The sequence below is a fragment of the Impatiens glandulifera genome, chromosome 2 (assembly GCF_907164915.1).
Source record: "Impatiens glandulifera chromosome 2, dImpGla2.1, whole genome shotgun sequence".
Lineage (NCBI taxonomy): Eukaryota > Viridiplantae > Streptophyta > Magnoliopsida > Ericales > Balsaminaceae > Impatiens > Impatiens glandulifera.
In genome coordinates, this window is record NC_061863.1 from 18,412,925 (window position 1) to 18,423,904 (window position 10,980).

The 10,980-nt window shown below is 35.5% G+C and overlaps 1 protein-coding gene and 1 pseudogene across 1 annotated transcript; one reads left to right on the forward strand and one right to left on the reverse strand.

The window, feature by feature from the left end:
• On the reverse strand, nucleotides 1-7,135 carry LOC124924444 (annotated as a pseudogene).
• A 1,136-nt stretch (nucleotides 7,136-8,271) lies between these two features.
• LOC124924445 lies at nucleotides 8,272-9,013 on the forward strand. The gene is made up of 2 exons (XM_047464485.1): nucleotides 8,272-8,773; nucleotides 8,949-9,013. Exons 1-2 carry the CDS (start codon nucleotides 8,272-8,274, stop codon nucleotides 9,011-9,013), a joined length of 567 nt encoding a protein of 188 aa, XP_047320441.1.
• Nucleotides 9,014-10,980: the final 1,967 nt, after the last annotated feature.

Consider the following 10,980-nt stretch of genomic DNA (forward strand, 5'->3'; position numbering starts at 1 on the left):
TGTTACAACTTACAAAAAAATCTATAAGATTATTATATCTCAACCTACCATATTATATACAAAATTGTGTATTGTGTGTTATCTATTCTATCTAAACCAACTACCTTTGAACAAAACAATAACAATACTAAGAATCACAAATCATCGAATTCGGTTCCATCTTGCAAAAGGCTCATTCATTGTTAGCCTTTGATTTCTTTGCAACTTCAGCATCAGAAGAAGGTGTCCCAAATGCCTTCCAAATTCTCAAAGTTTCATCTCCAGCTGCAGTCGCCACTGTATTTCCATCAGGGCTCTGTCAAATATCATAAAAAAAAAACCGTCAATCAATCAATTTGTAATAAGAAGCTAGCAGCAATCAATGAAATGAAAATAAAAGAAAAAACCTACTTGAGTCATGAAAAGAACTCTTGAAGAATGCCCATATAATTCAGCAACCTTCACCATTGAAGGATACTTCCACAAAGTCAAATTATTCTGACTATACCCATGACAACTCAACAGCTCACGTTGGTTCTTATTCCAAACTAAACCACAGACTTGTTAACCAGTGTTATGCGAGTTCAATCCAGCCCCAGTTTGTGTATTCCATACTTTTATACATTCATCTCCCCCACCACCACCCGAAGCTAACAAGTTGCTTTGAAAAGGGCACCAAGCAAGTGCCTTCACTGCAGCATTGTGGTCTTCAAGCCGATGAAGCCATTGGGTAGGGGAACTGGAAGAAGCCGTGGATCTATCCCAAATGTGAATCAGATTATCGTTTCCACTACTTGCCAACTGCTGCCCTGAGGCAGACCACTTCAGCCCGCAAACTTCTTCGCTATGTCCTATGAATTCCTCCACAATATGCTGCCTCACTCTCACATCATTGTTTATGATCTTTCCATCCATACCACCTGTGGTTAGTATGTGATTGTTCCAGTCAAGAGAACCAACTCGAGAGTTGTGTCCTCCACTTAAGGTCCTTAACTTTCTATTCGAAGTGGAATCCCAAAGCTGGACATGGTGTTGAGTTATGGAGCTTACACTTATAATAAACTCTACATTTTAATTAGAGTTTATTGGGTTTTCTTTTTTTTTTGGTTTTGGGCTTGGGCCTGACCAAAGTTATTTAGGTTTATTACTTGACCGTTTACCCTATAAATATGTGATTATTAAGGGTTTACATTGTGGAGACAGAATTCTAGAGAGATAAAGTGTGAGGCAAAAAAACTTTGTATTTCTTCTTCTTCTTCATAGTAAATTTGGTGGTGGTTGAAGTGGATGTAGCTCAATTTAAGTGAACCACTATAAATCTGTGTGTTCTTGTGTTCTTCTTTCTTGTGTTTTTACAGATTGTTTTCAAGTAGGTCGGATTTGGGAGATACAAATCCTAACAACTGGTATCAGAGCAGCTAGGCTAGACCTGAGCATTGGAAACAATGGCAAGTGAGAACAGTATAGGACATGAGATTGGAAGATTTGATGGGACAGATTTTGCCTTCTGGAGAATGCAGATTGAAGATTATCTCTATGGAAAGAAGCTTCATGTTCCTTTGAGTGAGAAACCAGAGAAGATGGATGAAGTTGAATGGAAACTCCTTGATAGACAGGTTTTGGGAGTTGTCCGATTGACGCTAGCCAAGACAGTTGCTCACAATGTAGCAAAGGAGAAGACCACCATGGGTCTGATGAAAGCTCTTTCTGATATGTATGAGAAACCATCTGCTAACAACAAGGTACACTTAATGAAAAGACTCTTTTACTTAAGAATGGTTGATGGTACTTCTATCTCTACTCATTTGAATGAATTCAATACAATTGTGAATCAATTGCTATTTGTTGAGATTGATTTTGGGGATGAAGTTAGTGCCCTGATTTTGTTAGCATCTCTACCAAATAGTTGGGAACCTATGAGGGCAGCAATTAGTAATTCAGTTGGAAGTGCTAAACTGAAATTTGTTGAAGTTAGAGATCGTATTTTTGCTGAAGAGGTTCGTAAAATTGATTCTGGTGAAACATTCAAAGGTTCTGCTCTGAATGTGGAAAATAGGGGAAGAGGTAATGATAGAAATTTCAACCGAGGTAAGAGCAGATTTATGACAAGGAGCAGGAGGAGTCAGTCCAAGTCTGCGCGGACATTTGAGTGCTGGAATTGTGGTAAACAGGGTCATTTAAAGAGGAACTGCAAAGCACCGAAGAAAAATGGTGATGATAAAAATGACGCAGCCAACATTGTTACAGAATCTGTCACTAATACGTTACTTCTGTCTATTGATAGCCCGATAGATTCATGGGTTTTGGACTCGGGAGCGTCTTTCCACACCACTGCCCACAAAGAATTAATGGAGAATTATGTGGCTGGAAACTGTGGGAAAGTTTATCTCGCAGATGGTGAGCCACTGGATATTGTTGGCATGGGGGACATCAAATTGAAGATGGCAAATGGTTCTCTTTGAAAGATTAATAAGGTGAGACACATTCCAGGTTTAATGCGCAATTTGATTTTTGTTACACAACTTGATGAAGAAGGTCACAATTTCAGTTGTGTAAATGGTGCATGGAAGGTGACTAAATGAGCTATTGTTGTTGCTCGAGGTCACAAAACTGGAACGTTATACACGACTTCAACTTGCAGAGAAACAGTTGTTGTTGTAATTGATGAGTCGAAGAACAGTGAGTTATGGCATTGCAGGTTAGGCCATATGAGCGAAAAAAGGATGACAATTCTTTTGAAGAATGGACAGATTCCAGAACTGAAGTCTGTTGAACATCAGTTATGTAAAACTGCATTCTTAGAAAACAGAAACGAGTGAGTATCTTAAAAATTGGGAAGAAGCTCAAGAAAGAAAGGCTAGAGTTGGTACACACTGATGTGTGGGGACCTGCACCTGTTTCTTCTATTGGCGGATCATACTACTACGTGACATTTATAGATGATTCGACAAGAAAGGTATGGGTATATTTTATGAAGCACAAGTCTGAAGTATTTGCTATTTTCAAGAAATGGAAGACTTTGGTTGAAAATGAAACAAATCAGAAAGTTAAGTGTTTGAGATCCGACAATGGAGGTGAATATATCAATTCAAATTTCAAAGAGTATTGTGTTGTGAATGAGATCAGTATGGTGAAGATTGTTCCCCGAACACCTCAAGAGAATGGAGTAGCTGAACGAATGAATCGAACATTGAACGAGCGTGCTAGCATCATGAGATTGCATGCAGGGCTGCCTAAAACCTTCTGGGAAGAAGCTATTAATATTGTTGCCTATTTGATAAACAGGGGACCCTCTATTCCTCTTGAATTCAGAATTCATGAAGAAGCTTGGAGCAATAAAAAGGTAAACCTTTCTTATTTGAAAGTGTTTGGTTGTTTATCATATGTTCATATTAATGAATGTGATAGGAGCAAGCTTGATCCAAAGTCTAATAAATGTTTTTTCATCGGTTATGGTGATATCGAGTTTGGTTATCATTTCTGGGATAATCAAAATCGGAAGATCATTCGTAGCAGAAATGTTATCTTCAATGAACAGGTTCTCTACAATGATTGTGATGGGAAGACATCAGATGGTGATTCCAAGTTGGAAGAGACTGGTACAGTCGATTTGAGAGAATTTTTAGCTGAATATATACCGGTTGTCGAAGAAGAACAATGTGTTGTTGAAGATGAAATCGTTGAGAACGTGGCCCCAGAGGTAAATCAGCAAACACCGGTTATACAGTTGAGAAGATCATCAAGGAATCGAAAACCAGTTGAGAGGTGGTCTCCATCTCTGAACTATATCTTGTTGACAGATAGAGGTGAACCTGAATGTTATGAGGAAGCAATACAATCTGATGAATCGATTAAGTGGGAGTCTGCTATGAAAGATGAGATGGATTCTTTGATGTTGAATCAGACTTGGGAGCTCACTAAGCTACCAAAGGGAAATAAAGCACTTCCCAACAAATGGATCTTCAGGATTAAAGAAGAACATGATAAAACCATGAGGTACAAGGCAAGATTGGTGTGAAAGGATTTCAACAGAAAGAAGGTATTGACTACAATGAGATCTTCTCTCCAGTAGTTAAATTGATGACAATCAGGACTATTTTGAGTTTGGTTGTGAAAGAAGACCTTCATCTTCAACAAATGGATGTCAAAACTGCTTTTCTTCATGGTGATTTAGATGAAGAGATTTATATGCGACAACCAGAAGGATTTGAAATCAAAGGAAAAGATGAGCTTGTGTGTAAGCTTCAGAAGAGTCTGTATGGTTTGAAACAGGCTCCAAGGCAATGGTACAAGAAGTTCGATAGCTTCATGAAAAGTAACAATTTTCTAAGGTGTGAAGCTGATCATTGTTGTTATATCAAGATATTTGATAAATCGTACATTATTCTGCTCCTCTACGTTGATGACATGTTGATTGCTGGAGCAAGCTTGTATGAGATTAACAAGCTCAAGAAAGAGTTGTCTGAAAAGTTTGCAATGAAGGATTTAAGTGCTGCTAAACAAATCCTTGGGATGAGAATTTTCAGGGATGAAAAAGTTTTCAAGCTTTCACAAGAAGAATATGTGAAGAAAGTTCTTAGTAGGTTCAACTTGTATGATGCAAAACCAGTTACTACCTCTTTAGCTAGTCACTTCAGACTATCTAAAGATCAGTCGCCTTCAATAGAGGAGGAGAAAAATTACATGGCCACTGTTCTGTATGCCTCTACCATTGGTTGTATTATGTATGCGATGGTTTGCACAAGACCAGACATAGTACATGCAGTGGGAGTTGTTAGCAGATTCATGAGCAACCCAGGTAGACAACATTGGGAAGCAGTAAAGTGGATACTACGATACTTAAGAGGAAGTACGGGTCTCGCTTTGTGTTTTCAAAAGTCTAATATGGGTTTGGAAGGATATGTTGATGCTAATAATGGTGGTGATGTTGATAGTAGGAAGAGCACAACAGGGTACATTTATACTCTGGGAGGTATTGCATTCAGTTGGGTTTCAAAATTACAGAAGATTGTTTCTCTTTCTAGTTGTGAGGCAGAGTATGTTGTTGTGACAGAAGCTGCTAAGGAAATGATGTGGTTAAAACCCTTTTTGCGAGAATTGGGTCAAGACTATGAGGGAAGTGTGTTGCGATACGACAGTTAGAGTTCCATTCATTTGGCAAAGAATCCTGTTTATCATGGCAGGACGAAGCATATACAGGTTCGTTATCATTTCATCCGGTCAGTTTTAAAAGATGGAGTATTAGCTCTTGAGAAGATTCCCGGGAGTGAGAATCCATCTGATATGTTGACGAAAGCTGTGACAAATGAGAAACTGAAGTTGTGTGCAACTTCAGTTGGTCTTCTTTGTTAAGACACCGAATGGAAAGCCACTACCGATCGAGAGATGATGAAGTTAGTCTCCAAGTGGGAGATTGTTGAGTTATGGAGCCTATACTTATAATAAACTCTACATTGTTAATTAGAGTTTATTGGGTTTTCTTTTTTTGGGTTTTGGGCTTGGGCCTGGCCAAAGTTATTTAGGTTTATTACCTGAATGTTTACCCTATAAATATGTGATTATTAAGGGTTTATATTGTGGAGACAGAATTCTAGAGAGATAAAATGTGAGGCAAAAGAACTATGTATTCCTTCTTATTCTTCATAGTAAATCTGGTGGTGGCTGAAGTGGATGTAGCTCAATTTGAGTGAACCACTATAAATCTGTGTATTCTTGTGTTCTTCTTTCTTGTGTTTTTACAGATTGTTTTCAAGTAGGTCGGATTTGGGAGATACAAATCCTAACACATGGGAATCATTCAAGCCAGTGCAATGTGGCGCCCATCAGGAGCCCACTTGACGTTGGTCACAGGGCCACATTCATCATCAACCGTGACTAACTCCGATATTGATCCGTTTGTTGCATCCCACATATAGACTGTTGAACCAAGGGCTACGGCTAGAACATTGGTGCTGCCCAGTCAAGTAAATTCAAATAAAAATCATCCACCATGTCTGGAGCATCAAGTGTTCTTTCAGATGTCTACACAATTCAAATCAAGCAAGCAATTAGCTATAAACATCCTTCACACCCATCATTATAATCAGCATATCATCGCATTCGGTAAAAGAAATCATACCTGAGGAATGTGACGGTAAGACTTTAAAGATTTTGAATTATTGTTAAGATTTGAAGAAGAAGTAAAATGGTCAGGAATGGGATTAATGGGTATGCGAGGCTTGTTCTTGAAAGCGAGTATACGAGTTGTGTTCATGTTTAATGCCTCAGCCAATACATTCCTGTATGCTTCTTTTTCTTTATCTGCAAGAAGATTTAACTTACTTTTATTATTCGCCCCTGTTGGCATAGAACGCGCATAATCGTAGTTGGTAGTCGTTCTATTTGGAATAAACCTATCCAACTGATCAATCATCGCATTAAATCGTAAATCAAAACAAATTTCATCAGGGTTTCTGATTTAAAGAAGAAGGGTGTCGACAAACTTATGTTTTCTCGTTCATTTTTACGTTGAAGAAACCGTTCTTGAATAGGGAATCGCGAATTGAAATTTATTTCGAAAAATCCTGCAAAAGAAACAAACAAGAAGAGAGAATACAAGCAAAGCAGATAATAATCGATGATGTTAATGTTGTGAATCTAATATTCACAACAATGAGGATTCTATTTCCAAAGATGAGGATTCTATTTCCAAAATTGTTGAGGGTTGAAATAGACGTAGTTATATCTTTTAAGGGTTATTTTATAATTTGTTAGTCTATAAATAAGGATAGAATTGTAAGGAGAGGGATATATTTTTAGGATTCTAAATTGTTATACTTTCTCTTTCTAATTACCAGAGTCGTCGCTCCTGGTAACTCTAACCCTAATAACTTCCAATTTTTATTTAGTCTGTTCTTCTATTCATTCAGTTTCTTTTATCAATCTATTCTTCTCTTCAATCTATTCTTCTACCTATTCTGTTCTCATTCTGTTCTTTCACTCGTTCTGTTCTTCTTTATCTATTCTACGAAACTATTATTGTGGGATTTATATCGTGATTGACAGTAAGGTCACGACAAGTGGTATCAGAGCTTATGATCCTCGGACTTCCGCTAAGAATGGTGAATTCACGTAACAAAAGTAATGAAGAAATGATCCAGAATCTGACTGAACGCATCGAGACGATGGAATCACAGATTAATGATAAGTTCCAGTTACTGCAGTTAGAGAATCTCAAAATTAATCAAAATATTGAAGCGAATCACATAGAAACTGCTCGTAACTTCGAGATTATGCAGAAAGATAGCACTGAAAAATATGAATCTATAATAAGGCTGTTGGAATCCAAAAAATCAACCGAAGACAAAGGAGGAGGTTCAAATACACCTCCACTACAGCCGAGATCTGGATATGGAACAACCCCTTATGAGAGAGATGGTATTTACAGAAGGCCAGACAAACAGCCGGTCGGTCGGACAAAATTTTGGAATAACTGAGACTCCTATCAGTAATCGGAAGCAAACTACAGGTCCTAATTCGATACGGACTGTGGGAGGTATGTCTATTAAGCAACCACGGATGGATCTAGACAAATTTGATGGTTCAAACCCTAGGAGATGGATCAGAAGAGTCAATAAATTTTTTGATCACTTCACCATGCCTGAAGAAGAAAAGGTAAGTTATGTGTCTTATTTTCTTTCTGGTGAGGCTGATGTGTGGTTCTACGATTATCTGATAGATCACCCATTACCAAATTGGGAAGAATTCTCTGAAGAGGTGTTATTAGCGTTTCAAGAAGATGGACACCAAGATGTGATAATAGAATTTAATCAGTTGAGACAGACAGGGACTTTGAAAGACTATATCTATCAATGGCGAGAGCTAAGAGCATTCGTTACAGCTAAATGCTTTCCACAGAATGACGAATACTATGTGAAGAGTTTCATGGGAGGTTTACGACCTGAATTAAAAGAAGTTTTAAAGATGACAGGACCAATGACATTAGATCGGGCAATAAAGCTGGTTATGGTGAAGGACGAGTTCCTCGAGCCTTTTGGTAAGGAAAAGAAATTGTTCACCAAATTGTCAACTTAGACCCCAAATGTAACACAACCAAAACCTCCATGGAGTAATAACCAACAAGTTACGTTTAAACCAACTATTAACGAAAATACCACTGAAATACTAGTTAGAGATCTCACGTTTGCAGAAATGAGAGAAAAACGTGTTAAAGGTATTTGTTTCAAGTGTGACGGAAAATATTCCAAAGATCACGTTTTCCCCAATCGTCATCAGTTATTCAATATTGAAGTAATGGAAGACGAGATAGACGACTGGTTTAAAGCTAAAGAGGATTCCAAAGCCGAATATATCTATGATGACTGTCTTAAGGCTAAAGAGGATGCTAGAGTCGAAGGAGTTAACGAAGGGGGTTCGATTTCAATGTACGCTCTTAATGGGAGTGCTAATAATGATACGCTCAAGATTCTTGGGCAGCTCAAGAAAAGGAAAATCACTATATTAATTGATAGTGGCAGTACGCATTCGTTTATTGATGAGGGTACTACATCTCAGTTGGGTTGTGTTCTAAAGGAAACAATGCCTATGGGGGTGACTATTGCAGGCGGAGGCAGAATATTTAGTCGATTCTTATGCACAAATTTGGCTTGGAAAATTCAAAGTCATGATTTTCTACTAGACTTCCGAACGATCAAGTTGGGAGGTTATGATATGGTTTTGGGAGTTGATTGGATGACTAAATATGGACCAGTGAGCCTTGATTTCGAGGCGAGAGTTATGAAAGCTAGGTTATCAGGTGAGAAGATTCGACTATCGGGTGATAAAGAGGGCAGTTCCTTTTATTTAATGACAGGGGACAACGTAGCTCGTAATGTGAAAAGGGTGACGATTGTTTTGGGGGTCAACTATTTTTTATGAATGCTGAGTCTACAACTCTGTTATCAGCCCAAATTTCTGAATTCTGTAAACAGTTTCCGATGCAGAAGCCACGTTCGAAAAGGGCAAGGGAGCTCTTAAGGGGAAGGGGATGTTGTGAATCTAATATTCACAACAATGAGGATTCTATTTCCAAAGATGAGGATGCTATTTCCAAAGATGAGGATTCTATTTCCAAAATTGTTAAGGGTTGAAATAGACATAGTTATATCTTTTAAGGGTTATTTTATAATTTGTTAGTTTATAAATAAGGATAGAATTGTAAGGAGAGAGATATATTTTTGGTATTCTAAATTGTTATACTTTCTCTTTCTAATTACCGGAACAACCTTAATAACTCCCAATTTCTATTCCGTCTGTTCTTCTATTCATTCTGTTTCTTTTATCAATCTGTTTCTTTTATTAATCTATTATTCTATTCAATCTATTCTTCTATTCAATATGTTCTCATTCTGTTCTTTCACTCGTTCTGTTCTTCTTTATCTATTCTACGAAACTATTATTGTAGGATTTATATCGTGATTGACAGTAAAGTCACGCAAAAGAAACAAACAAGAAGAGAGAATACAAGCAAAGTAGATAATAATCGATGATGTTAACGTATGAACAAACAGACAGAAAGAAAGAGATTTGAGAAAAAGAACTAAACAGATACTGAAATAGGTGCCAAGTATATATACGTTAAGTTTTCAACGGCTATATTAATTAATTAAATAATCACCTGTGGGCTGGGCCTTATAAAAGTAAATTATAATGGTTTTATCAAATAAGATCATTTTAAAATTTGAATTTTATAAAAAAATTTGTTAAAAATTGTAATAATTTTAACATACATTTAATATTTTAATCAAGTTCATAAGAGTGATTATATATATTTACGTTTTATCCTTAAATATTTTCATTGTTTTGGGTATTATAGATTTAGTTAAAATAAATTTTAAATTTTATTTTTTAAAATTATTTGGATTTATAATTTTATAAGTTTATAAATTATTTTAATTTTAAAATTTTAAATAAATAAAATAAATTTTATATTTATAAATTATAATATATATATATATATATTCAAATAAACAACATAATTATAACTTATTTTAAATTGTATTATATATATATATATATATATTATATATATATATATATATATATATAACTTCTCAATAAATACTTATGAGTACCATAATATTGATTAATACTATGATATAAAAATCATAAAAAAAAATTATGGTAAAAATGTGATAGTATTTTTAAGTTACTTTCACATTATATCAAAATTAACCACAACTCTCGACTAGTAATTCGGACATTTTGAAAATTAAGCAGTTGAACTTATATTGTTAAAACGTTCTGCGTTTATCAAATTTTGTGTTGAATTTAAAATATAAAGTTTGTTAAAATGATGTTTTTTTTTAGGTTGCAAGTTTCAAAATATATATATCATTTTTATTTCTAAACGTTTTATGTTAATAGGCGGGTCAATCCACAATTCGACCCAAGTATCAATTTACTCTCACATATCTATATCCAAATTAACCACAATTTTCGACTCGGCAATCCGAATACTTTGAAAATTAAGCATCATTATATATAGATCATTATATAGCGAGAAATTAAAGGGTTAACATGTTAATATAGTTAATATTATAAAACACATAAAGTAATTGAAGACGGATTTATAAAATATAATCATTTAACAAAAGTTAGTTATTAAGAGACATACTAAATGTATATGAAATCATGAAAGAATTAACAAAGCATAGGAGAAACTTGTACAAATTAATAGTACCCATAAAAAGCAATTTCTTACTAGATGTATATGAAATGTTCATATTCTATATATAAATCTACCCTTGGATATACTTGTACCTAAATTAAATGAAATTCTCTTCTTTTTTTTATTTGGAGTGCGAAATTGAGACCTTGATCAAAGAAGTGAGTTAACCTTGAACCATATCACTAAATCATTTGCATTAGATGAACATGGAATTGTTCCTTGTTTAGATTTTTTTGGAGGCAATTGTATTTCTCCTAATTAGGTTAAGATAGTTGTCGACTATAAATAGAGCG

Excerpts from the sequence above, each read along its gene's own strand:
- LOC124924445 (XM_047464485.1), top strand. The coding sequence starts at position 8,272 with ATGGAAGACGAGATAGACGACTGGTTTAAAGCTAAAGAGGATTCCAAA. Across the intron at positions 8,774-8,948 it reads TATGAAAGCTAGGTTATCAG|TTTCCGATGCAGAAGCCACG; the intron begins GTGAGAAGATTC and ends TTCTGTAAACAG.